We start from the raw sequence: 26,295 nt of genomic DNA, 5'->3' as shown, positions 1-26,295 counted from the left end.
AGGATCTAGAATGGAGCAGAGTACTGAGTGAGAGTAGGAACTGGAACACAGAAACAGTAGAACCAGAGTGTTTGGCAGGAGTGTAGGAGCCAGAGACACTGGGGAGGGGGGGGGGGTGGAGAGCATGGGAACCAATTCCTGGGTGAATGTAAAATGTAAATATCTCACGGTTGTTCTGGTACTGAACCAATAGGATTTCTGAATGGATAGATAATGGATTTATCAGAGTTTTACTGAATTTGCCAGTTATTACCTCAAGCCCTATCTTGTAGGACGTGAAACTTGGCCCTTTGGGTGACAGAGCCTATGCCAAAAATCAGAGACTCATTCACACTAATCCCATTTTATTTTCGCACCTTTCCCATTCTACCACTCATGTACACATTGGAGTCATTTACAGTGGCCAATTTACCAAGAAATATACACATCTTTCATATGTGGGAGGAAACCAGAGCTCCTTACGTGAGAAGGGTTTGGGGTTCTTTTTTTTTCTGTCATTCATTCTTTGGGGCTTTCTTCTGTTTGGATGTCTGTGAAAAGTAAGAATTTCAGGTTGTGTATTGTATACACTCTGATATTAAATGGAACCATTGAACTGTTGAACCAGAAACTTGATTGAGTCTTTTGAAAAGGAGACCAAGACGTTGTGGACATTGTCTACATGGAGTTGGTAGCATGGCTTTCAACAAGATTCTGTATGGTAGGCTGGTCTGAGCAGTTAGATCTCATGGAGTTGGCACATTGTAGTAGAGTGTTGTTTCTCAGACTGGAGGCTTGGGACCAAGTGGAAAACTGTAGGGCTCAGTGCTGGGTCCACTATTATTTGTCATCTATAGAAATTATTATAATGAGAATGTACTGTAGGTGGCATGATTAATAAGTTTGTGGATACTGCCATTATTGGCATTGTGCTGAGCAGTGAAGAAGATTGTTTAAGGTTACAAAGAAATTGAGATCATCTGAAAAACTGAGCAAAAGAATGACAAGTGGAATTTAACTCGTACAAGTAGGAAGTGATGCATTTTCAGAAGTTAAACCAAAGTAGGATATACATGGTGAATGCCAGGGCCCAGTGGAGAACAGAGGGCCCTGGGGTAAAAGTACCTACATCCCTGAAAGTAGTTCTCACGATGTGTTGAACAGCTGTAAACTGGGTCAATTCTTGTACGGCAGCTTGCCATTTGCCTTCTTCACTATCCTAACTGTGTTAAATATCAGATTTATTATAACAAAGTTCACGTCCTCTACATCAGTAATAACACTCTGGTCACTGTGTGGTGAACCTAGACAGGGCGCAGCAAAGATTCACAAGAATACAACCAGGAATAGAGGGCTTGAGTTATAAGGAGAGACTATCTTTGGAGCAGAGGAGGCTGAGGTATCAGTTGTAGTGGTATATAACATTGTGAGGGACATAGGTGAGGTAAATAAGCAGTCTTCTTGTAAGGGAGTCTGAAACTGAGCCTGTTTCCATGCTGTATAACCCTGTGATAACTGTAGGATATTCACAAGGTCATAGAGCAAAGGTGCACATTTTGCACAGGTGGGTTCAAAGATCAGAATTGAAGCTGGTTTGCTGGAACTGTGGCTCCATTATCGGTGTCACTATGCCACCTTTTTATTTTCACTATCCTCCTCAGCCTTTCAAACTCTGTCACATGTTAGATTTGCTCTTCAGATGAACTCTCCTGCGCTGTCACTGGATGCAGCACAGCAAATAGAATTGCCTCTAGTAATCTCGATTCAGACCTGACCTCTGGTGCTGGGTGTGTGAGTTTGCACTTTCTCTCCTTGTAACTGGACTTCACCCATATTTTCACTAGTTGCTCTGGTTTCTTCACATATCCTAAAGGAACACAGGTTGGTAGGTTAATTTTCACTATCATGTACAGGTGAGTGGCAGGTTCTTGGGTTGTTAACAAGAATGTTAGGAGAATAAAATGAGATTAGTTTAAACTCAATGCTTGATGATTGCTGAAGGGCCTGTTTCCATGCTCTGTGAAATATGTTAATTCTATTATGATCTAATCCCCATTGCCTTCATTATTTGATTCATTTTGCATTACATGATTCTGTCAAGTAATATATATTGACTTGCTGCTCCCATTCCAATCCCCTCCCTTATTTGATTCATGTAGGTTGAAAGAAAGAAAAGAATTTTATTAGTTCCTTTTATGCATCTTTCACTGAATATTGAAATTAGCTTTATTATTAATATATTGAGCTCTGATTAGAATACCAAAAGAATGAAAAATTCTGTGGCTACAGAAATTAGAGAATTTGAAGAAGACTTGCCCTCTTACTACTTTTTGATGTGAAATGTGTGAAATACATTGGTATTTGTACAGTGTTGAAGGCTCATTTGTTGATTTAAAACATTTTTGTTCAATAATATTTTTATCTTTAGCATTCCATTTTACTTGATTTTTTTTTTGCAAGCTCTAAACTGTGCTTTGAGCAGGTGATGAGTATTTGCTAACGCCTTTTGCTTACTAACATATTTATTTTCGTTACAGGTCGAATTCGAAACAGACAGCTACTCCTGGGAACCACCTCTGGTGGTGGCGATTCTGCTGATAGCAGAGGGCGAAGTCGCACGAAAGTGGTGTCTCAGTCTCAACGTATGTGTTTGGTTTGTTGTCATTCAGTGTGATGGGACACAACTAGTTTTAAAAACTGGGGATATAGCAAATATATTATTTCATTTATATGCAGCAAGGATGCATTAGTACTGTAGTTGGCATGTTAAAATGCTGAATGATCCACTAAGTTTTGAACAACTATTCTGTGCCTCAGGTTTAACATCATCTGAAGATAACAAAGGTATCTTGCTGTTAATATTTTTGTTTGTTTTTTTTTGCATGTTTGGTGATTTTTAGTTCAGTTGAGTGTTTCGAATAAATTTGTCAAATTCCTCCTTTCAAGTAGTAGACAGTCAGAAGCAGCAAAAGTGATGAATCTCTTGCTCTTAAATGTTAGAAGTTACTATAAGTGTTCATAACCTCAGTACAGGAAAGCAGCATTTAGTTCCTTTTACCCAGGAATTCACCATAAGAGGAAGAAACCCCATTTTTTATCCTTGGAACATTTCATCCTCATTAGTCCTCATTAGTAATTTTTTTTTTACATTTCATTGTCATGTCAAAGCACAGCAAAAAGGTAAAGTGTCCATTGATGAAGTTTATTTTCATTCAGAGATACAGCACAGTAACAGGTCCTCTCGGCCAACAAGCCTGTGCTGCCCAATTACATCCATGTGGCCAGTTAACCTACCAACCCGTATGTCTTTGGAACGTGGGAGGAAACTGGAGCACCCGAAAGAAACTCACAGGGAAATTGTACATACTCCTTATAGACAGCGACAGAATTGAGCCCGGGTCACTAGCGCTGCAATAGCATTAACGCTAAACGCTATGCTTTGGTGCCGCTCCAAAGTCTCTATAATAGGTTTAAAATAATCTATTATCTAGATAGATCATATTTTTAAAACCCATCAAATGCTTCACAGTTAACTCTGAAGTTAATGCTTCAGTCTGTGAAGAAGGATTGAATAGATTGAATAGGACTTTATTCCATAGAAAGTAGAAGGGTGAGAGGTGATTTGATAGGGGTATTCAAAATTATATAGATGGGGTAAATGCAAGCAGGTTTTTTTCACTGAGGCTGGGTGGGACTACAACTAGAGGTCATGGTTTAAGGGTGAAAGTTGAAAAGTTTAAGGGGAACATAAGGGGGCCGTGAGAATGTGGAACCAGCTACCAGCACAAGTGGTCCACGCAGCTTAATTTCAATGTTTAAGCAAAGTTTGGATAGGTATACTTGGATGGTAGGGGTATGGAGGGCTATGGTCCTGGTGCAGGGTGATGGGAGTAAGCAGTTTAAATGGTTTGGCACTGACTAGATGGGCAGAAGGGCCAGTTTCCATGCTGTACTTTTCTATGACTCGTAGAGTTATACAATATATATAAAAATTCTAATAGTTGCCAAGTTTTAATGTTCTCCAATTAATTTTCTTTGTCTCACAATCTGAAGTATATGGTCCAGGTTTTATTTTCAGCACCACAGCAACAATGTTTGCTGCTGACCCCAAAGAAATCTGTTCAAAGATCTTTGATCTTTGTTATTTTGGCCTTCCCACTCCCAGTGTCTCTAGGCATCTTTGAGGTCCCTTGTGTCTGACAACAGTGGTGATGACAATAAAAATAGGAAATGCTGGAATCAACAACAAAATTAACACTTCAAAGACCCTTTGTCCAAATTGAAAAAAGATCTGAAAAGGGTTTTCAACCTGAAATGTCAGCTGTGTCTCTTTCCACAGATTGACCTGTCTTGCTCAGAATTTTCAGTGCTTTCTGTTATTTATTTCACATTTCTAGCATCTGTAACTATGATTTTCAGTAATGTCAACAAGCTGGTCTGCAGCCAATCACTTTGGAAAATACTGAAAGAGTGAAATCAGAAAGCACTATTTTTCACTAACTTGTTAAATATTTAATAGAGAGCACAATGAAGGCAATTGTTTAAAGAAGTGCAGGATTTGATGGCACAAGTAAAAATACCAAAATGGAATTTTAATAAATACATTAAATTATTTGAATTTAAACATATTTATGAGGAAGTGATAGTTCCTCCATTTAAAGTTAATTTGCTTAGGGCAAGATAAGTTGTCAAGCTTTCATTACAGGTTACAATCCATTTGTTCCGCCTTATTTCGAATAGGATTATGATCATGACTATGACTCTATCATTTGAATAGTGGACAGGTTGGCTGCAGCCAGGAAAAGTGGAGATAATGGGGTAACTCTACTGTTAGTCAGTGACCATATCCTGCATCTAAGTGAGGCTAATCCTTCAAACAAAATTTGTGCCATTAGATATTTTGGAGAAATTAGCCCTTCTTTGGAGTTATTGCTGAAAAAAGGACATAGAGCACAGCACAGTACAGGCTCTACATCCACAACGTTGTGCCAACTTTTTAACCTATTCTCAGATCAATTTAACCCTTCCCTCCCACGTAACTCTCCATTTTACTTATCATCCATGTGCCTATTTAAGAGTTTCTTAAATGCTCCTGGCAAGGCATTCCACTCACTCACCATTCTCTGTGTAAAATAAAAACCTACCTCTGACATCCCCTCTATACTGTCCTCCAATCACCTTAAAATGATGCCCCCTCGTTTTAGCCATTTCTGCCCTGGGAAAAGGTTTCTGGCTGTCCATTTGTTCTTTGTCTCTTATCATCTTGTACACTTCTATCTAGTCACCGGTCATCTTCCTTTGCCACAAAGAGAAAAGCCCTAGCTCATTCAGCTCATTTGGCATTCTCTCTAATCTAGGCATCACCCTGGTAGATCTCCTCTGCATGTTCTTTAAAGCTTCCACTAAAATAGAATTTTTAAAGATTTTTTTTAAATGATTTGGAATTTCGCAATATTTATGAGTGAGTGATAGTTCCCCCCCCATCTAAAATTATTAGTTTTGGGCCATATAAATGACAGGTTACCATCCATTCTAAGTTTAGTTACACATTATCCGAAAGTTAAAACAGGCTTCCTGTCAGTTTGAACCAGCCTGGCTATTCTCCTCTGATCGAACAGGACCTCACTAAGGAACCTCAGATCATTGTCTCCCACACCATCACCAACCTTATTGACTCTGGGGATCTCCCATCCACCCGCCACCAACCTCATAATTCCCACATCCTGCACCTCCTGTTTCTACCTCCTACCCAAGATCCACAAACCCACTTGTCCAGGTAGACTCATTGTTTCAGCTTGTTCCAACCCTACTGAACTCAGAGTCGAGGTATGCCGATCTGTTTTATCCCCCCCCCCCTCCGTAGTTCAGTTCCTTCCTACCTCCATCCGTGACACTTCACATGCTTTTGATCTTTCAAAGATTTCAAGCTCCCTGGCCCCCATCATCTCATTTTTACTATGGATGTCCAGTCCCTATATACCCCCATCCCCCACCAGGAAGGCCTTAAAGCTCTCCTTTTTTTTCTGGACGCTAGACCTAACCAGATCCCCTCCACCACCAATCTCCTCTGCCTAGCGGAACTTGTCCTCACTCTTAATAATTTCTCCTTTGGCTCCTCCCACTTCCTTCAAACAAAAGGGGTAGCCATGGGCACTCGCATGGGTCCCATCTATGCCTGCCTGTTTGTCGGCTGCATGGAACAGTCTATGTTCCAAGCTTGCACTGGTGACCATCCCACACTTTTCCTGCGCTACATCAGTGACTGCATTGGTGCTGCTTCCTGCACCTATGCTGAACTCGTTGACTTCATCAACTTTACTTCCAACTTCCACCCTGCCCTCAGATTCACCTGCTCCATTTCCGACATCTCCCTTCCCTCTCTCGATCTTACTGTCTCTGTCTCCAGAAACAGCTTATCCACCGATGTCTATTACAAACCCATGGACTCTCACAGCTACCTAGACTACACCTCATCCCACCTTACTACTTGCAAAAAAACCATCCCCTTGTCTCAATTCCTCCGTCTCTGCCGCATCTGCTCTCAGGATGAGGCTTTTCATTCTAGAACGAAGGAGGTGTCCTCCTTTTTCAAAGAAAAGGCTTCCCTTCCTCCACCATCAGTGCTGCCCTCAACTACATCTCTTCCATTTCACACACATCTGCTCTTACCCCATCCTCCCACCACCCTACCAGGGATAGGATTCCTCTTGTCCTCACCTACTATCCACCAGCCTCCTTGACCAGCACATAATTCTTGGAAACTTCCACCACCTTGAATGAGATCCCACCACCAAGCATGTCTTCCCCTTGCCCCCACTTTCTGCTTTCCGTAGGGATCGGTCCCTACGTGACTCCCTTGTCCAGTCGTCCCTCCCTACTGATCTTCCTCCTGGCACCTCCTTGTAAACGGAACAAGTGCCCGACCTGCCCCTACACCTTCTCCCTCACTACCATCCAGGGCCCTAAACAGTCCTTCCCGGTTAAGCAACGCTTCACCTGTGAGCCTACTGGGGTCATTTACTGTGTTCGGTGCTCCTGGTGTGGCCTCCTATATATCAGTGAGACCCAACATAGATTGGAAGACCGCTTTGCCAGGCATCCACGCTCTGTCCACCAGAACAAGCAGGATTACCCAGTGGCCACCCTTTTTAATTCCACTTTCATTCCCATTCCAATATGTCCATCCATGACCTCTTCCACTGTCGTGATGAGGCCACATTTAGATTGGAGGAACAACACCTTGTATTCCGTTTGGGTAGCTTCCAACTTTACGGCATGAACATCGATTTCTCAAATTCCAGTAATGCCCCCTATCCTCTCCCTCCCTACCACTCTCTATTTCCCATCCCCTTTTCCCTCTCTGACCTCATCTCCCCAAACAACTTCCCAGCTCTTTACTTCATCACTGCCCCTTCAGGTTGCACCTATCACCTGACGGTTCTCTCCCCCCATCTTTTAAATCTACTCCTCAGCTTTTTTTCTCCAGTCCTGCTGAAGGGTTTTGGCCTGAAACGTCATCTGTGCTTTTTTCCATAGATGCTGCCTGGCTTGCTGAGTTCCTCCAGCATTTTGTGTATTTTGCTTAGATTTCCAGCATCTGCAGATTTTGTCTTGTTTGTGGTTTGATTTCTCCTCTGACCTCTCCCAATAACAAGGTGCTTTCGCCAACAGAGCTGCCACTCACTGGATGTTTTTTTTTGGTTTTTGCGCTATTCTCTGTAAACACTAGAAACTTTTGTGTCCAGGAGATCAGCAGTTGCTGAGCTACTCAAACCACCTCGTCTGGCACCAGCAATCATTCCACAGTCAACGTCACTTAGACCACATTTCTTCCCCATTCTGATGTTCTGTCTGAACCACCTAAACCTCTGACCAGTGCTTTCATGCATTGTATTGCTGCAATGTGATTGACTGATTAGATATTTGCATTGTGCAGGTGTACCTAGTAAAGTGGCATCATTGATGGTAAAATTTAAAAATAAAATAAGTTTCTAAGATCAGCAGCATAAACAAGAGATATCCTAATTATCGTTGGCACAATACCAATGCAAGCAGTGATTCCCCGCCCGCCCCCCCCCCCCCCCCGTCGCAAGATTACTGGAGTTGCTGTAAAACAGATTTAAGGAAGTGGAGTAGTATTGTTGTAGTGAAGATTTTGATTGTTATGGAAATTGCTTAGATTCCTGTTAAAAATGTTAAGGCAATATTATTTATTATCTTTGGAGTACAAGAATTCCATACAAATCAAAATCTTCACACGTTGTTCCATTCTGTGTTAGCTTCAGCCTGCTGTATTCAGTCGATCTGTTGCAGGTTCTTAGTCGTGCCTCGTGGTGCATTCTATGCAGGATGTTGTTAAAGAAACATATCACAATAGCAGCGATTTTCAATCACTGGAGAATTTTAATATATAAAAAGCGCTACTGTAGCAGTTAGTGCGACGCTATTACAGCTCGGCGTGTCAGAGGGTTCAATTGCAGAAGTTTATACATACTCCCTGTGATAGAACGTGTTTCCTCAGGGTGCTCCACAGTCCTCCAAACATGTACCGGTTTGTGGGTTAATTGGTGGTTGAGTATTGCCTTGCAATTAGACCAGGGTGAAATAGGTGGGTTGCTAAGCCGGGCAGCTGTTTGGGCCGGAAGGGCCTGTTCCACACAGTATCTCTAAATAAATCAATCAATCAATCAATAAATAAATAAAGTATGCATGCTGCCTTGGTGTGGGGAACGATGCAAGAATGCTCTGCAAAATTGCAGGGGCATGGAGAGGCTCTGAAAACCAATGCACAGATGTGGCATCTTTTTTGTTCAGGAGGATCACAGAACATTGGGCTACAGGCAGGCAGTATTCGTGAACTCTGTGAGGAGAAACTGCATGAACACAATCTGTATATTTCTGTATTATACATTATAGAAGTCTCTAATGCCTGAACTCGGCAGAGGAAAATTAGATTAAGTCTTTCCTGTTTGAATGTGAACTACAAAGTGCAGCAGTGAACATTGAAACATGAGCCTTAACAGAGATCAGCATGCTGATTTGTCTAACTTTAAGTAGTCCTACCTGCTCCTCCTCTTTTTTTTGTCCTCTTGTCACCCCTTCTCCTCAGCTGCCCATCACCCCCCTCTGGTTACCTTCCTCCTTTCCTTTTTTCCATGTTCCACTGTCTTCTCATATCAGATTCCTTCTCATCAGCTCTTTACCTCTTCCATCAATCACCTCCCAGGTTCTCATTTCTTCCCCCCTCCATCACCCACCCACCTTCCCTCACTTGGTCTCACCTATCACCTGCCAACGTGTACTCCCTCTCCAATCTACACCTTATTCTGGCTTCCACCCCCTTCCTTTCAAGTCTTGATGAAGGGGCTCAGCCCGAAATGTCGACTGTTTATTCCCATCCGTAGTTGCTGCCTGACCTGCAGAGTTCCTCCAGCAATTTGTGTATGTCGTTCACAAAATACAAGGTGATTACACTAAGTATACTGCAGCTTACATTCATGATTGAGCCTGTGATTTTTCTGATCTGTTCACTAGAATGTTTCACCACTGACTCATAAAGGAATGCACACCATTTACCGTTTTGAAATGTGATGAGTGAGAAACATAACCTGAATCAATGCCAAGTGTTGATCTCAGCTGTGTACTGACCTGAAGAAAGATACTATCTGTAAGCCAGAAACACTGGGGAAGATGGTGGGAGAAAGTAAGGAGCAGAGTTAGTACATAAGGGAGAACTTTAACAGGATTATTTTGTTCAATGTAGTTCGCAAAGGTTCAATAAAAATGGAAAGGAACACGTGGGTCAGAATCTATGTAACTTCATAAAAATAATTAAAAGAAATGCTAGCAACACACATCAAAGTTGCTGGTGAACGCAGCAGGCCAGGCAGCATCTCTAGGAAGAGGTGCAGTCGACGTTTCAGGCCGAGACCCTTCGTCAGGACACAGTCTCGGCCTGAAACGTCGACTGCACCTCTTCCTAGAGATGCTGCCTGGCCTGCTGCGTTCACCAGCAACTTTGATGTGTGTTGCTTGAATTTCCAGCATCTGCAGAATTCCTGTTGTTTGCGTTTAAAAGAAATGCTGGATGTTTTGAACACTTTCATATTTGTGTAGCATTTGCTTTTTAATGCATCAATTCTTGCACCCCCCCATCATCCAACATGTACTATCTCCATTAGCCACCTCACTTATGCTGTCAGTTACTTGCATCTGTGTTCATTATCAATTCCAGATAACAGCTATTTTTTCACCAATATTGTATATGTAATTTTACATTAAACTTGCAATCCAGGAGCATGATTGTTGGGAAGCCATTCTGTGTCAAACACTATTCATTGACGGTATATTTTGATAAGTTATTCAAATGTATCATTAAATTCTTGATCAAATTTGCAACTATCCTTTCTTTTTGCAAATATCGATTCAAACCAGGTGAACCTTAACAAATGTTCATACCATTGTGGTGCTTCTTGCATACACTGCAACCAAAAATATCTTGAACATGTTTTCAAATGGCAGATATGTTTGGAAAACCCATTTCTTAGTTGTCTTCTAAGTCTTCTTTTCAGTGCTGCACGTGTATTGTTTTTGAATTCAGAATAAACTCCTGGATTCATTGCTTGCTGCTTTAGTAGCTGACTACTACTTTATTTTTAATTTCTCATACATTTGAAGCTCATCTTTTTTAGAGTTTGCTTGTCCTGAGTGTTATAAATTTTAGTTTGTGTAGAAAGCACTTACAATGCCTATTATTCTCAGTTGTGGTAGGGCAGGAAACAGAATGTCAGTCTTCCACTGTTTTCATGTTAAATTTTGCTCCATTTATTTTTGGTTCTAAGCTTGCAGTTTGGTGAATATTTCTTATTCAAGAGTACACTTGAAAAACTGTGTTTAATTTCATTCCATATGCATGAAAATTGTGATATTTGTATTACTCAATAATGATACAGCTTTTTCAGATATTAACCTCAAGTATACTGTACCTATGCAAAAATCAGCTCCAAAGTTAGATAAAACTGACGTGATTTGACTTAATTCATATCATTGAATTTTTTTCTTTATTTCTATGTTAATTTAATGTGCATTTTGCATTATTACATTAAAAATGTCAGTGTTCTTGTAAATTTTAGTACTTTGGGACCAAGTTTTATTATACAATCTAAATTCCTTTCCATCCCCATAGTTTCTTTCTGAAACATAGAGGAAAATAGTCTGGTAATTTCCTGCACAGGACCGAAAGAAGCTGCAGAAGGTTGTAATTCTAGTCAGCTCCATCCTGGGCACTAGCCTACAAAGTACCCAGGACGTCTTTAGGGAGTGGTGTCTCAGAAAAGCAGCATCCATTATTAAGGACCTTCAGCACCCAGAGTACACCCTTTTCTCACTGTTACCATCAGGTAGGAGATACAGAAGTCTGAAGGCACACACTCAGCGATTCCCCTCTGCCATCCGATTCCTAAATGGACATTGAAATTTGGACACTACCTCACTTTTTTAATATACAGTATTTCTATTTTTGCACATTTAAAAAAGATCTATTCAGTATATGTAATTGATTTACTTGTTTATTTAGTATTATGTTTTTTATTTTATTTCTTTCTTCTCTCTCTGTCTTTGCTAGATTATGTATTGCATTGAACTGCTGCTGCTAAGTTAACAAATTTAACATCACATGCCAGTGATAATAAATCTGAAATTGCATCTCATAGTTATAGTCATACTTTATTGATCCCGGGGGAAATTGGTTTTCGTTACAGTTGCACCATAAATAATAAATAGTAATAAAACTATAAATAGTTAAATAGTAATATGTAAATTATGCCAGGAAATAAGTCCAGGACCAGCCTATTGGCTCAGGGTGTCTGACCCTCCAAGGGAGGAGTTGTAAAGTTTGATGGCCACAGGCAGGAATGACTTCCTGTGACGCTCTGTTGCATCTCGGTGGAATGAGTCTCTGGCTGAATGTACTCCTGTGCCCACCCAGTACATTATGTAGTGGATGGGAGACATTGTCCAAGATGGCATGCAACTTGGACAGCATCTATTTTAATGCTAGGCGTCTCAGAAAACACATAGCATTATGTTGTTGTTGACATTGCTCAGACATAGTTGAAAGACAGGGTGGATGGGCAACTCAAACATCCTAGGCTTTAGAATTTTAAGGTGAGGTGGATATATAGGAGGGAGTGGTGTTGGGAATGCAAGACACAATACACCTCTGTAAGGAATGAGAGGAATGGTCTTGGGCCTCAGTTACTTATGTTAGGAGATAAGTGCATCGATGAGGGTATTGCAGTAGATGTGGACTACATGGACTTCAGTAAGGCCTTTAACAAGGTCCCACATGGGAGTGAAAAGTTTAGAGCACAGTATGCCAAATTGGCTTGACAGATGTGATGGTAGATCATAAACACAAGAGATTCTGCAAATGTTGGAAATCTTGAGCAACAGACACAAAATGCTAGAGGAACTCAGCAGGTCAGGCAGCATTTATGGTGGGAAATAAACAGTCGATAATTTGGCCCAAGACCCATCACCTTAACTAAAATGTCAGCTGTTTATTGCTTTCCATTGATGCTGCCTGATTTTCTAAGTTCCTGCAGCTTTTTGTTTGTGATAGGAGATAGTAGTTTTCAAGATTGCATGTCTCTGACTAATAGTGTTCCACAGAGATCGTTGCTGGGACTCATGCTGTTTGTAATAGATGTGAACAATTTTTATGCGGGTGTAAAGTTTGGCACAAAGATTGGTGGAGTTGGTAAAATGGGTTAAGAAATGGCAGATAGAATTTAATCCATATAAATGTGAGGTGATTCGTTACAAGGGGTATGGATAGGATAGACTGCAAGAATTTTTTAGAAACATAGAAAACCTACAGCACAATACAGGCCCTTCAGCCCACAATGCTGTGCCGAACATGTACGTACTTTAGAAATTATCTAGGGTTACCCATAGCTTTCTATTTTTCCAAGCTCCAGGAACCTCTTAAAAGACCCTATTGTACCCGCCGCCTCAACAGTCGCCGGCAGCCCATTCCACACACTCACCACTCTGCGTTAAAAACTTACCCCTGACATCCCCTCTGTACCTATTTCCAAGCACCTTAAAATTGTGCCCCCTTGTGTTAGCCATTTCAGCCTTGGGGAAAAAAGCTTCTGACTATCCACATGTTCAATGCCTCTCATCATCTTATACACCTCTATCAGGTCACCTCTCTTCCTCCGTCATTCCAAGGAGAAAAGGCCAAGTTCACTCAATCTGTTTTCATAAGGCATGCTCCCCAATCCAGGCAGCGTCCTTGTAAATCTCCTCGGCACCCTTTGTATAGTTTCCACATCCTTCCTGTAGTGAGATGACCAGAACTGAGCACAATACTCCATGTGGAGTCTGACCAGGGGTCCATACAGCTCTAACATTACCTCTCGGCTCTTAAACTCAATCCCACGTTTGATGATGGCCAATACACTGTATGCATTCTTAACCACAGTCAACCTGCGCAGCAGCTTTGAGTGTCCTATGGACTCAGATCCCTGATCCCTCTGATCCTCCGCACTGCCAAGAGTCTTACCATTAATACTATATTTTGCCGTCATATTTGACCTACCAAAATGAACCACTTCACACTTATCTGGGTTGAACATCTGCCACTTCTCAGCCCACTTTTGCATCCTATTGATGTCCCGCTGTAACCTCTGACAGTCCTGCACACTATCCACGGTACCCCCAACCTTTGTGTCATCAACAAATTTACTAACCCATCCATCCACTTCCTCATCCAGGTCATTTTTAAAAATCACGAAGAGAAGAGGTCCCAGAACAGATCCCTGAGGCACACCACTGGTCACCGGCCTGCATGCAGAATATGACCCATCTACAACCACTCTTTGTCTTCTGTGGGCAAGCCAATTCTGGATTTGCAAAGCAAGTTCCCCTTGGATCCCATGCCACCTCACTTTCTCAATAAGCCTTGCATGGGGTACCTGATCAAATGCCTTGCTGAAATTCATATACACTACAACTACTGCTCTTCCTTCATCAATGTGTTTAGTCACATCCTCAAAAAATTCAATCAGGCTTGTAAGGCATGACCTGCCTTTGACAAAGACATGCTGACTATTCCTAATCATATTATGCCTCTCCAAATGTTCATAAATCCTGCCTCTCAGGATCTTTTCCATCAGCTTACCAGCCACTGAAGTAAGACTTACTGGTCTATAATTTCCTGGGCTATCTCTACTCCCTTTCTTGAATAAGGGAACAACATCTGCAACCCTCCAATCCTCTGGAACCTCTCCTGTTTCCACTGATGATGCAAAAATCATTGCCAGAGGCTCAGCAGTCTCCTCCCTCACCTCCCACAGCAGCCTGGGGTATATCTTGTCCAGTCTGGATAACTTATCCAACTTGATGCTCCAGCACATTCTCTTTCTTGAAGTCTATATGCTCAAGTTTTTCAGTCCACTGTAAGTCATCCCTACAATCGCCAAGGTCCTTTTCCATAGTGAATACTGAAGCAAAGTATTCATTAAGTACCTCAACTATCTCCTCTTATCACATCTTATCCTCTTGTTCGTCACATATTTGTAGAATGCCTTGGAGTTTTCCTTAATCCTGTCTGCCAAGGCCTTCTCATGGCCCTTCTGGCTCTCCTAATTTCATTCTTAAGCTCCTTCCTGCTAGCCTTATAGATTTCTAGATCTGTATCATTACCTAGTTTTTTGAACCTTTTGTAAGCTTTTTTTCCCCTTCTGGACTAGATTGTCAACAGCCTTTATACACCATGGTTCCTGTACCCTACCATCCTTTCCCTGTCTCATTGGAACATACCTGTGCAGAATGCTACACAAATATCCCCTGAACATATGCCACATTTCTGCTGTACATTTCCGAGAACATCTGTTCCCAATTTATTTTTCCAAGTTCCTGCTTGATAACTTCATATTTCCCCTTACTCCAATTAAACGCTTTCCTAACTTGTCTGTTCCTATCCCTCTCCAATGCTGTGGTAAAGGAGATAGAATTATGATCACTATCTCCAAAATGCTCTCGCACTGAGAGACCTGACACCTGACCAGGTCCATTTCCCAATACCAGATCAAGTACAGCCTCTCCTCTTGTTGGCTTATCTACATATTGTGTCAGGAAACCTTCTTGAACACACCTAACAAACTCCACCCCATCTAAACCCCTTGCTCTATATTGGGAAAATATTGGGAAAATATTTCAATATTGGGAAAATTAAATCTCCCACCATGACAACCCTGTTATTATGGCATCTTTCCAGAATCTGTCTTCCTATCTGCTCCTCGATGTCCCTGTTACTATTGGGTGGTCTTTTCTCTTTATCAAAAGTAACTAACGCTGGAAATCTTAGATTTTGGGTAAGGGATAGAGAGTTGGATAGGATCTGCAGGGGAACTTTCTCACCTAGAGTGCTGAGTATGTGAAACACACTCCCTGAGAGAGTGGTCAAAGCAGAGTCACTGACAGCCTTTAAACAGTATCTAGACAAGCACTTAAATCACCTCAGTTAGGCCAAGTACTGGTAAATTGGATTAGTATGGATTGGCGCCCACTGGTATGCATAGATGATATGGGCGAAATGCTTGTTTACATGCTGCATGCCTCAAAGACCGGTCCTAATGTACTAAAATCATTCCAAAATTGTCATCGCTGGGTGTCTGTTGCTTTTTTAGGATCTAGGATACTCTGTAATCTTAGGTATTCTATCACTGTGCATGCCCATAAATAGCTGTATGCAAGACACAATGCACTTCTGTAAGAAATGAGAGAAATGGTCTTGGTCATCAGTTACTTATTAACTAGAGTAGTGTAATGTACTCTGATACTTGGATGCAACTGTCACCTGCAATATACAGTATATATAAATCAGTTTTTTTATCACAACTTGTGGAATGTCAAAAGCTTCATTTCTTTCATTTGTCTTTCATGTAAATCTACCTTGTCCATGCCTCATCATAGATTTCCAAAACGAAATAACAAAATTATCTCTTTATAAATCGTATTCATGCCTTTATACTTGTTCAGGATCACAGTCAGCCATCCCAAATTGTGGTAAGATTCTCTAGATTTTAGATGTGTTGTCTGTGATATGCTTGCATTTTCATGCATTTCTGCAGTTATAAATGTGTGTGTGTGTGTGTCTGCTCTCTCTATATCATATGAGAAATATAACCAAGTACAAAATCAATGCAAAATGCACAATGAGTTATAGGTATGTTAGCATCTTTCAGGGAGGCATAGGAAAGCAAACTAAAGAAATGCTTTGTGCCCTTTGCATGAACGAAAACTAACTATTTCTTATGGAATTGACCCTCAGCCAGATGATGTAACACAGCAGATAAAAATGAATAAAACCAGTCAGATTACAGAACCATATGTTTCTGACACCTCTTTACAGTGATTACTATTTCATTTTAATCCTCCACATTTTAGAAATTCTCTAGAAAGAATTAAATGATTCTGTAATGGCTGATATAACTTGCTTTAGACATTTTGATGCAAATTTCAATTGAATCATTGCATCAAGACCATCTTTATGGTTAAATTGAAATATACTAAACCGGAGTTTAATCTTTTGTGTTCAGTTACTTTATGTATCTCGCACAATGTCCCTTCTTTTCTTAAATATTTAAATATGGAAGATTGCTAATTCTAAGTTGATGATACGCTGTTCTTGTTTGCAGCATTCCAAAATAATTTAGTCCAGTTTGTATTCATTTTAAATTTACTTTTGACTTAGTAGCTACAAAAATTTTTGAGGAAGTTAGTAAAGTAAACTGTATTAATAATTTTTGATTAACTTGAAATGCTAAGACTGCCCATTAATGACACCTGCCGAACCAGATTAAATGTTCCTTAAGACATGGGCCAATTGTCATGCATATATGTAATAACAGTGAAAAAATAATTGTATTCAAATGCTCGTGCTATGTTACATCAACCACATGGACATGAGTTATTTTGATTACTTGTTTTATTACTGCTGTTGGAGCAGATAGTCAGGAGTGTTTTCTGCACATTTTTATTTCAGCTGCGAGTCGCTCTGGTTCTCCTGGAAGAGTATTAAACAGCACCGCACTTTCAACCATGAGTATTGGAGCTCCACGGGCGATTCCCACTGGAGCTGCAGGGCAGAAACGCAGCAAGATACCACGCAGTCAAGGATGCAGTAGGGAAGCAAGCCCGTCTCGATTGTCTCTGGGTAAGAAATAACTTCCGATGCCATTTATTCAATTATGTTCTGTTGTAAATTTGTTTCATGATTCCTCCTATCCATATTGGTGGCCTTTGAGAGTTCCCACCTTTGATATAAGTCAAGGTTTCCCAACTTTTTAATGCCATGGACCCCCCCCCCCCCCCACCTATCATTAACCAATGGGTCTGTGGACCCCAGGTTGGGAACCTCTGGTTTAAGTGTAGGTTGTTGGTAACTTCTTTTTTGTCTCTTGCTGTTGTTCCAGAAGTGACACCTTGCTGCCCCATCTGCTTGTCACAAATTGACAGCAGTGTTAGCACGTTATAAGCAAGTCATCCTTCAATATATTTTGATTAATACTGGCCTGTCCTTTCACACCTATAGAGTGGCAGACTGAGGGAAGGGTCCATTCATTTTTTTTTAGCTGTGCTTCCATCTGCAATTATAGGCAGTAGCCAACAGGTGGCCAAAGCTCACTCTTGATCTCAAAGCATCTTCCACCTAAAACATTAATTCTTCTTCTCTTTTCACAGAGCTGCCTAACTTATTGGTTGTTTCTAGCATTTTTCTGTTTTATTTCCCATTTCAAGCATCTGCAATTTTTGTTTTGTTTCCATTTTCTCTGGATCAGTAAAGCCTTTCATACTGCCTGGTCTTCTCATGGAAAATGCAAGATTCCCAACCCCCTTTCCGTCACTCAACTTTGCCCTCAGTCTTAGCAGACGTCAAAAGGTCTGTATTGTCAATACATATTAGGACCTTTTTTCCTGGAGTGTAGGAGAATGAGAGGAGATTTGAAATACAAAATTATTTTTAAGATTGAATGGTGTTGCAGACTTTGTTAGTCCAATGCCCCATTACTACTCCTATGTCTTCTGGTTTCATTTCTTCCCTCTTTTCCTCAGTCTACCAAATTCTTACCCACCTCCACATTAAATGCTTCTAATGATCAAACTTACCAACCGTTGGGGCAAAGAATTCCAGAGGTTAAACATACATTGGTAGTCTAATTGCTGAGCAAATTTCTATCAGTTTTTCAAATATTTCTGCAAGCTCATGAATAGCATATTGATCAGTGGCTGAATGACTGAGTCTGAAAAGTTCTAAAAAGTGAGGAAACATAAATCTGGCGGGTATCAGGTGCAAATTATGTGGGAATTACAATCTGCAGCCTTATGAGCTGTTTTGGGCTGTATATCTAAGAAAAGATGTGGTGGCGTTGGACAGGGTCCAGAAGCAACTTACGAGAATGATCCCATGCATGAATGGGTTAATGTGGAATACTGTGCAAAAGTCTTGGGATTACACCAAGTCCTGATCTCGACATTATTAAGGCTGTCTAAGATTACCTGGAGAGATAGAAGCAAGCAAGATAGTCTATGTCTGCAGAACTGTGGCAAGTTCTGCAAGATGCTTGGAACAACTTAATAGCTGATTTTCTTATAAAACTGCACAACAGTGCATCTAAGAGAATTAATGCAGTTTCAAAGTCACAAGGTGGTCATGCCAAATATCGATTTGATTTAAGCAACACACATCAAAGTTGCTGGTGAATGCAGCAGGCCAAGCAGCATCTCTAGGAAGAGGTACAGTCGACATTTCGGGCTGAAACCCTTCATCAGGTCCTGACGAAGGGTCTCGGCCCGAAACGTCGACTGTACCTCTTCCTAGAGATGCTGCCTGGTCTGCTACATTCATTAGCAACTTTGATGTGTGTTGCTTGAATTTCCAGCATCTGCAGAATTCCTCATGTTATCGATTTGATTTAGTTTTTTTTTACTGTTTACTGCTTATTGTAATTTTTTTGATATTTAGAAATTTTTCTCTTCATTACTTTGCAAAGCATCTTCACTTTGCAGAATTTTTTTTACATGTGCCTAAAAAGACTTTTGCACAATAATGTATGATGAACATTTGATGTCTTTGGGTCTATGCTCACTGAAGTTTGGAAGAATGAGGGGGTTCTCATTGAAATTTATCAAATATTGAAAGGCCTAGATATAGTGGATGTGGAAAAGATGTTACCAATAGTAAGAGAATCTGGTACCAGAGGGCATAGCCTCAGAATACAAGGACATCCGTTTAGAATAGATATGAAGAGGAATCTGTTTAGCCAGAGGGTGGTGAACCTGTGGAATTCATTGCCACAAATGGCTGTGGAGGCAAAGTCTTTGGGTAGATTAGTAAGGCTGGCAAACGTTACAGTGAGAAGGCAGGAGAGAATGGGTTTGAGGAGGATAATAAATCAACCATGATGAAATGGAGCAGACTCGATGGGCTGAGTGGCCTGATTCTGCTCCTGTGTCTTCTGGTCTTCACTATCACTTCACTTATCAGTGTCATCCTCAAAATTCCCGATCAAGTTTTTGTCTTAATGGTCGTCTTAGTTTTGTTACAATGGTTATTATTTTACCAAATCTGTTTTTGATTCCATGCAAATTCATACGTTTTGTGACTCATAACTCAGATATTTCTTGTTGAAATGATGGAAAAATCCCTGAAATCTGTGCATCAGTATGCAGTAGAGCATTTTTAAATTGGGTTTGCTGAAGTGACTAGATTGGCCATTGCTTTCAATTCAACCTTGGTCAACAGTTCAGAGACAACTGGAGAGAGATGCCTTCTCATTTAACACCAGGAAAGCATTGACATTTATTGATGTTAGGAACTGTTCTTCGGCAAGTTTGTAGAAATGAACAGAAGTTCATTATATTAAATCATTATGTGTCTAATCCACCTAAGAGCAACAACATCGCTCTGATTTTCCTATTACCATTAATTATGTGGGAATCACTGAAACATGATAGGAGAAGTGAAGCAACTTTATAGTATTACTGATCCATCTTTGATTTATTATTGCTGGAGCCAAGGGATCATATCAACTGCAAGATGATAACCTGATAATTTTAAGAAAGTAATTTCTTTATTTCTCAGATAGACATACTGTTCCAGCTGTGTAGGAATGCAAGTAGGAAGGGAGGCTTTGTTTCTTTTTTCAACCCACAACCTCTACATATCTCTTTTTTTTTGATATTTTGCATTATCGAAGGCATTGCTTAACTGAACATCATTCAGTACTTCGTTTTTTGAAATTTTCACTCTGAATAGTTGGTACAAAATAGAACATAAATTAACTGTTGGCTTCACTGCCGGCTGAAGAACAGTGACGATGATGATCATTCTTTAATTGAGCTGTGACAACAGTCCACAACCAACATCCTTCTGTTTTGAAAACCTGAGTTTACAATTTTGACAGTGGATGCATTTTTACAAGAAGAATATTTCAGCATCTCGATGTTTTAGTAATTGTGCTGCTCTGTACCCATCCTGATTCCTGCTAGTTCGGGGCAGTCGTATCCCTCGACCTAGTGTAAGTCAGGGCTGCAGCAGGGACGCCAGTCGTGAAAGCAGCAGAGACACCAGTCCTGTTCGAGCCTTTACTCCACTTGGTAAGTTGAAGGAGTCCTCACTTCATGCATGGCTACCCATTTCTCTTCCACTGCCATCCAGCTCGTAGTTCTATATGGCTGCTCTCGCCTTCCATTATCCATTTCCAATAATTGAATGTGACATTAAACATCTTAACTACTTTGTGGCTGTGCATTAAGTGAATCTGGTATCTGCTTTGGAAATGCAAGTTAAATAACTTCCAGCCAAGTATTTTTTCGTTGTTTGCACTTTTGTCAGACAACCGATAGTTCGAAAATCTCAACAATTTAAAATCTTTACAGTTTGAAAAATAAGGCATAGAAGTGCTGATTGATATAAAACAAGAAGTGAATAGACTTACAAAAGGAAAGTATTTTAGCACATTGCATTATTCCCATTATTAAAGTATTATACTGGCATGAAAAATTGAAAATTTATATTTAGACAGTTTGTTAATCCCTTGAATCTGTTGAACTGGGATATTATGAAAGTTTTCTTTAAAGTTGATTTTCAAAAATAGGAAATATGAATTTCTCATAGTTCTAGAATTCTTTTTAATATCACATGTTAATTTTAGCTATATAATACAATATTTATAACACTTCATGTGGCAGGAACTTCTGAATTATTATTAGGTCATTACTACATCATCATTATTTCTTATGGAGAAGAGGGTGAACTAGTAGATGCAATCCCTGGTGAATCTGTTTACATTTCCAAATCACCTGTTAATATTTAGAATGGACAGTCTAGTTAGATTCAACAGATACAAAATAGCTTGTCCCTTTTTAAGAAAAACAAAGGGTGAGTGGGTACTTGCCATTAGTCAGAATTTGCTGTAAGGAACTTCCCTTTGCTTTATCCACTATACTTTCTATTAGTTTTAGCAAACCTGTTTTCTGGAAGTTGAAGAACCAAGCAATGTGGCAATCTTTACAAGAATCTAGTCCCACTTTGTTCTGGAACAAGATACTGTAAAATCCCTTAAATCAGATTGACCGAGTAAATCAGGAAGTACGGGATAAAATGATGGGAGTCCTATGTAGAATCTGACATAGAGAGGGAGGAAGATTAGGATTAGATACAAAGAAGTTTTTTTCTTTTAATATCTCCAAAAAATTAGAAGTCAGACTCTAATGACAGTTTGGAAAGAATCAAGTTGGAAGGATGCTTAGATGTTGTCTTCTGTAGTGAGCTTGGTCCATATTTACCAGAATTTCACAGCAAAAGTCCATTTGGGGTGCTGAGTCAAATGGCTCTGCAATTCAGATGTCAGGTCAATGCATATAGGAGAACAGTTTCTGTGCACAGCTTTTGTGCACTTCACAATAATTGCTGTGTTAGCTGTATATGAATTGCAGTAAGGATGATTAACATCACCATAACTTCCACATTTACTGGACCAAGTTATTGGATTGTCATTTAAGGTTATTCTGAAATTACTTATTTAAGTAATTATTACTTATTTAAATTTATGTTTTAATATACTTAATAGTTATTAAAATTTTGGATATGATACTTTCACATTTCTTCAGATGCTGTGTAAAGTTTCATGAAGCTGGAAGTGATTTAACTGGTTTTATTGTATACTATAGCATGCATTGAATGAGAAAGCTATATACTTCAATACTGAAGAATTCACTGAATATTCAACCAGACAGAATGGCATTGCTTCAGTAGATTATTTAACTATATAATTTACTTGGAGATTCAGTGAATGGTAGAAAAATATTATCGAAAAAGATAGCTGTTCTTGAATGATGGAGGTGGCAATATTCCAATATTTGAATTTTGATTTATTTGTTCTTGCACAAAACTGTTGTTTTGCAAATATTAATATCTGAGTATATTTTTGTTTCATTCATTTGACTGGTAAGTTGACCAATACTTTCTCACTAAACAGAGCAGATTCGTTAATTGTCAAGATACATTTTATATTATTCATGATCTATTTTACAGGGTGTGTCCAACTGTATTAAAGGCTTGTAATTACCATGCTTGCTTCCAATTCCTATGAAACCATGCTCTGAATTGAACATCAGATTCAATCCTATTTAGTAGGACACTGAAGCAAAATCATTTCTTCTAATATGTTGCTGAGCTCAGAGTGGTGCAGTTGTTTTATCTTTTCAGTTTGAGCAAATTATTTCAGGTTCAACATTTTGTATCTGCGTTTCAGATTTAAATCATCAAAATAGTCATCAGACGATTTGTCAGATTTTTAGATAAGGAAAGAAACTAATTCTCCATTCTCTGGTCTACTTCAGTAATTGGTACTTGAAAGATTTCCAATGAAGATGGCAGCACACTCAGATGCAGCAGCCTCTCTGGGTCTAAGCCAGGGGTTTCCTACCTGGGGTCCATGACCTCTCATTTAATGGTCAGGACCCATGGCATAAAAAAGATTGGGATCCCCTGGTCTAAACGAAGGTGTAATTGTTTGTCCTCTGCATCTTTTTCACAATCGCAAGACTCTGCTGGATAGAGAAAATTGGTGAAGGGGCAGGTAGTTGAGGAAACAGGAAGGCTGCAGAAGGACTTAGACAGATTAGGAGAATGAGCATGAAAGTAGCAAATGAAATACAGTGTTGGAAAATGCATGGTCATGCACTTTGATAGTAGAAATAAATGTGCAGACTATTTTCTAAACGGAGAAAATCCAAAAATCTGCGATGCAAAGGGACTTGGGAGTCCTTGTGCAGAACATAGTAAAGGTTAATTTGCAGGTTGAGTCAGTGGTAAGGAAGGCAAATGCAATATTAGCATTCATTTCAAGATGTCTAGAATACAAGAGCAGGCATGTGATGCTGATCCTTTGCAAGGCAGTGGCGAGGCCTTACCCTGAGTACTATGTACAGTTTTGGTCTCCTCATCTAAGAAAAATGTGGCGGCATTAGAGAGGGTTCATAGAAGGTTCACAAGGATGGTTCCAGAAATGAAAGAGTTATCATACGAGGAGTATTTAGTGGCTCTGGGTCTGTACTCGCTGGAATTTAGAAGGAAACCTTTCAAATGTTGAAAGCCCTAGACAGAATAAATGTGGAAAGGATGTTCCCCATGATGGGGGAGTCTAGGACAAGAGGGCACAGCCTCAGGATAGAAGGACGACCATTTAAAACAGAGATGCAGAGGAATTTCTTTAGCTTAGGAGTGGTAAGTGTGTAGAATTTGTTACCACAGGCAGCTGTGGAGGCTAGGTCAGTGGGTGTATTTAAGGCAAAGTTTGATAGGTTCTTGATTGGACATGGTAGCAAAAGTTGCAGTAGAAGGCTGAGGAGTGGGGCTGAGGGGAAGAAAGGATCAACCATGATTGAATGACAGAGCAGACTTGATGGGCCAAATGTCCTAATTCTGCTCCTATATCTTATGGTCTTATGGTCTCTTAGCAACACCCAGTAATGCAGGTGTACCCCACTAGTGATTTGCTGGATAGTAGTGGAGTAGTACTTGTTGCCCATTGGGTTGCAGTGGGTGGTTCACTGGGTCGTTGGTGAGACCAATGGCAAGGGAGCTGCACTGCCTGGATTGTTGCATGGACAAGGCCCTCATGCCTTGGGGTTGCCTGTTACTGCTAGGGATGGAGACGCTGCAGCTGGCTGTGTGCTGCTGGATTGGGGGCTGGCCCCTTCAGTCACTGTTGCCCTCTAGCGGTTTGCTTCCAGAAAGACAAGCTGGATTGCACTTGTCTGCGGCTGCACTAGCATGAGATGCAGAACTGCAGCGGGCTTGCAGAAGCATGACTCCAGGACAACATCCATGTACCATCAATCTACAGTATTCGGGCATGGGCTATATATATTTATTTTTGTCTTGTAACTGTATGTTTTTCTGCCATCGCAATTATATGCATTATGTGTGCTGTGTGTGATTGTTCGTATCATGCCAGAAGAACGCTGTTTTGGTTGGCTGTATGGTTGAATGACAGTTGAACTTGAACAAAATCTTTAAAAAAATTCACAATTAAATTTTTGATCAACTGCAGAATCTTTTTCCTTTAGTTTTGTTTGAAAAGAAATATGGTATTTGAACAATGTATTTTATACTGTACCTTGCAAAGCTCAAAAATCTTAAAGGAACATTGCTTTTACCATTCTGTATATGGATAGCCTAAACTTATTCCAGTGATAAGTTGGTGTTGATTTTTGAGTGAGAAAAATAAAGACAACTGGTGTTTATTGTACTGCTCAAGCTAAGATCATAATGTTCTGGGTGTTTTTGACACTGTAATACAGGGCTTGGCAATGTAATAGACAAGATTTATGTCATCCTATACTTGCAGCTTCCAGACATCACTCCCGATCAACTGGTGCTCTCTACAGCTCAGATACATACTCAGCTTCAGGTGAAAAGGGGATTACAGCATGTGAATGTCTGTCTTATGCAAACATTTCAGTTTGAATCCTTAGTTGGCATGTTTCTAAGTTTATCATCTTTATTTTGTCATCACTTTAGTTACAGAATGGTTCAAAAGTGCACAATGTTGCAGAGATGTTTATATCCACTGTCTGTTGAAGAAAATTCAGATATTTGACCTCTCCAATATGTCCTTTTGCACTCTTCCCAAGTGATCTTTGCACAACATCTTGGATGTTATAACAGAAGAGTTCCTTTTCCATCACAGCTCCATTTTTAATTCAAATTTAGCCAGTGTTTTTGTAACACTTCCCCAGAACATTCTTTCCTGCCTGAATTACCAAGTATTATAAAATATTCAATACTGACAACAGACAAAGCTTTTTCTTCTAGACAGAATTAAGTAGATAAGACCTGGGCTGTTTAGAGCTGCCACATCCATCAGTAAATGGCGATGGACAATTAAAAAGCTAAGAAGATGGGGTGGGTGAGGGTGCTCCAAATATGAAGGAGCTCAGTATGTGAATGCTCATCACCTGCTCAGCTGAAGTACTTGTAGCTATAGTTTCAAGCAGAGTGTCAACTGATTCAGATTCATTTAACATCAAACATACAATAAAATGTGCAGTTTGTGTTAACAAATAACACAACCAAGGATGTGCTAGAGGCAGCCCACAAGTGTCGCCACACATACTAGCACCGAAATAAAGTTCATTAGACCATCAGTGACTGCAGCAACAAAACAACAACAGCAAAAATAAACCCCTTTCCTCCCTAACATCCAACATCTGTCCATGGAGATCCGTGGCTCTCAACTGTGGAGTGATCTGACCTGATTTCGTAACCTGACCCCTAACTCCCTACATTGTCCCCAAAACCATCCCTACAAAACATAAAAGAATTACTAGATCTGAACCACGACCTCCGGACATTTGAACTCGGTGCCATCTTGACCAGAAACTAAATAAAACATCTTATCTTCTTTCTAATAACCTATCATCACACAAGCTGGTCTTCAAACAATTTGACTAATTCTGTGTCATCTTCAAGAAGGAGCTGAGTGGATTGGATACAGCAAAGGTAATGGTACCAAAGGATGTGCATGCTGTGCTACCTGAAGACTTGCTGTCCAGAATTGGTCACACCTTCAGCCAAGTTGTACCAGTGTAGCTACATTACAGGCTTCAACCCAACAAAGCAGAAAACTGAAAATCATCCTGTCTGCAAAAAGACATGTTAAATCAAGCTAATTAACTTCTCCATCCATCTACTTTCAGCTGTGGACAAAGTGATGAGTGGGCTCACAGTACTTA

At 40.1% G+C, this 26,295-nt stretch overlaps 1 protein-coding gene across 7 annotated transcripts in view; it reads left to right on the top strand.

Annotated features, from left to right (window-relative positions):
• Positions 1-26,295, top strand: part of clasp2 (cytoplasmic linker associated protein 2) — a 358,715-nt gene that overhangs the window by 222,405 nt on the left and 110,015 nt on the right. For 5 of the 7 annotated variants that reach the window (XM_072252430.1, XM_072252420.1, XM_072252410.1 and 2 more), the window contains 4 exons: positions 2,517-2,621; positions 17,036-17,206; positions 20,542-20,649; positions 24,909-24,971. In XM_072252430.1, the coding sequence (XP_072108531.1) occupies positions 2,517-2,621; positions 17,036-17,206; positions 20,542-20,649; positions 24,909-24,971 (447 nt within the window). The remainder of the gene's footprint in view (positions 1-2,516; positions 2,622-17,035; positions 17,207-20,541; positions 20,650-24,908; positions 24,972-26,295) is intronic. The other 2 variants (XM_072252433.1, XM_072252438.1) reach the window with 2 other exon arrangements.

This window comes from Mobula birostris, chromosome 1, assembly GCF_030028105.1.
Source record: "Mobula birostris isolate sMobBir1 chromosome 1, sMobBir1.hap1, whole genome shotgun sequence".
Lineage (NCBI taxonomy): Eukaryota > Metazoa > Chordata > Chondrichthyes > Myliobatiformes > Myliobatidae > Mobula > Mobula birostris.
Note: the sequence above shows the minus strand (reverse complement) of the source record. Positions and strands in the feature narration are given on the sequence as shown.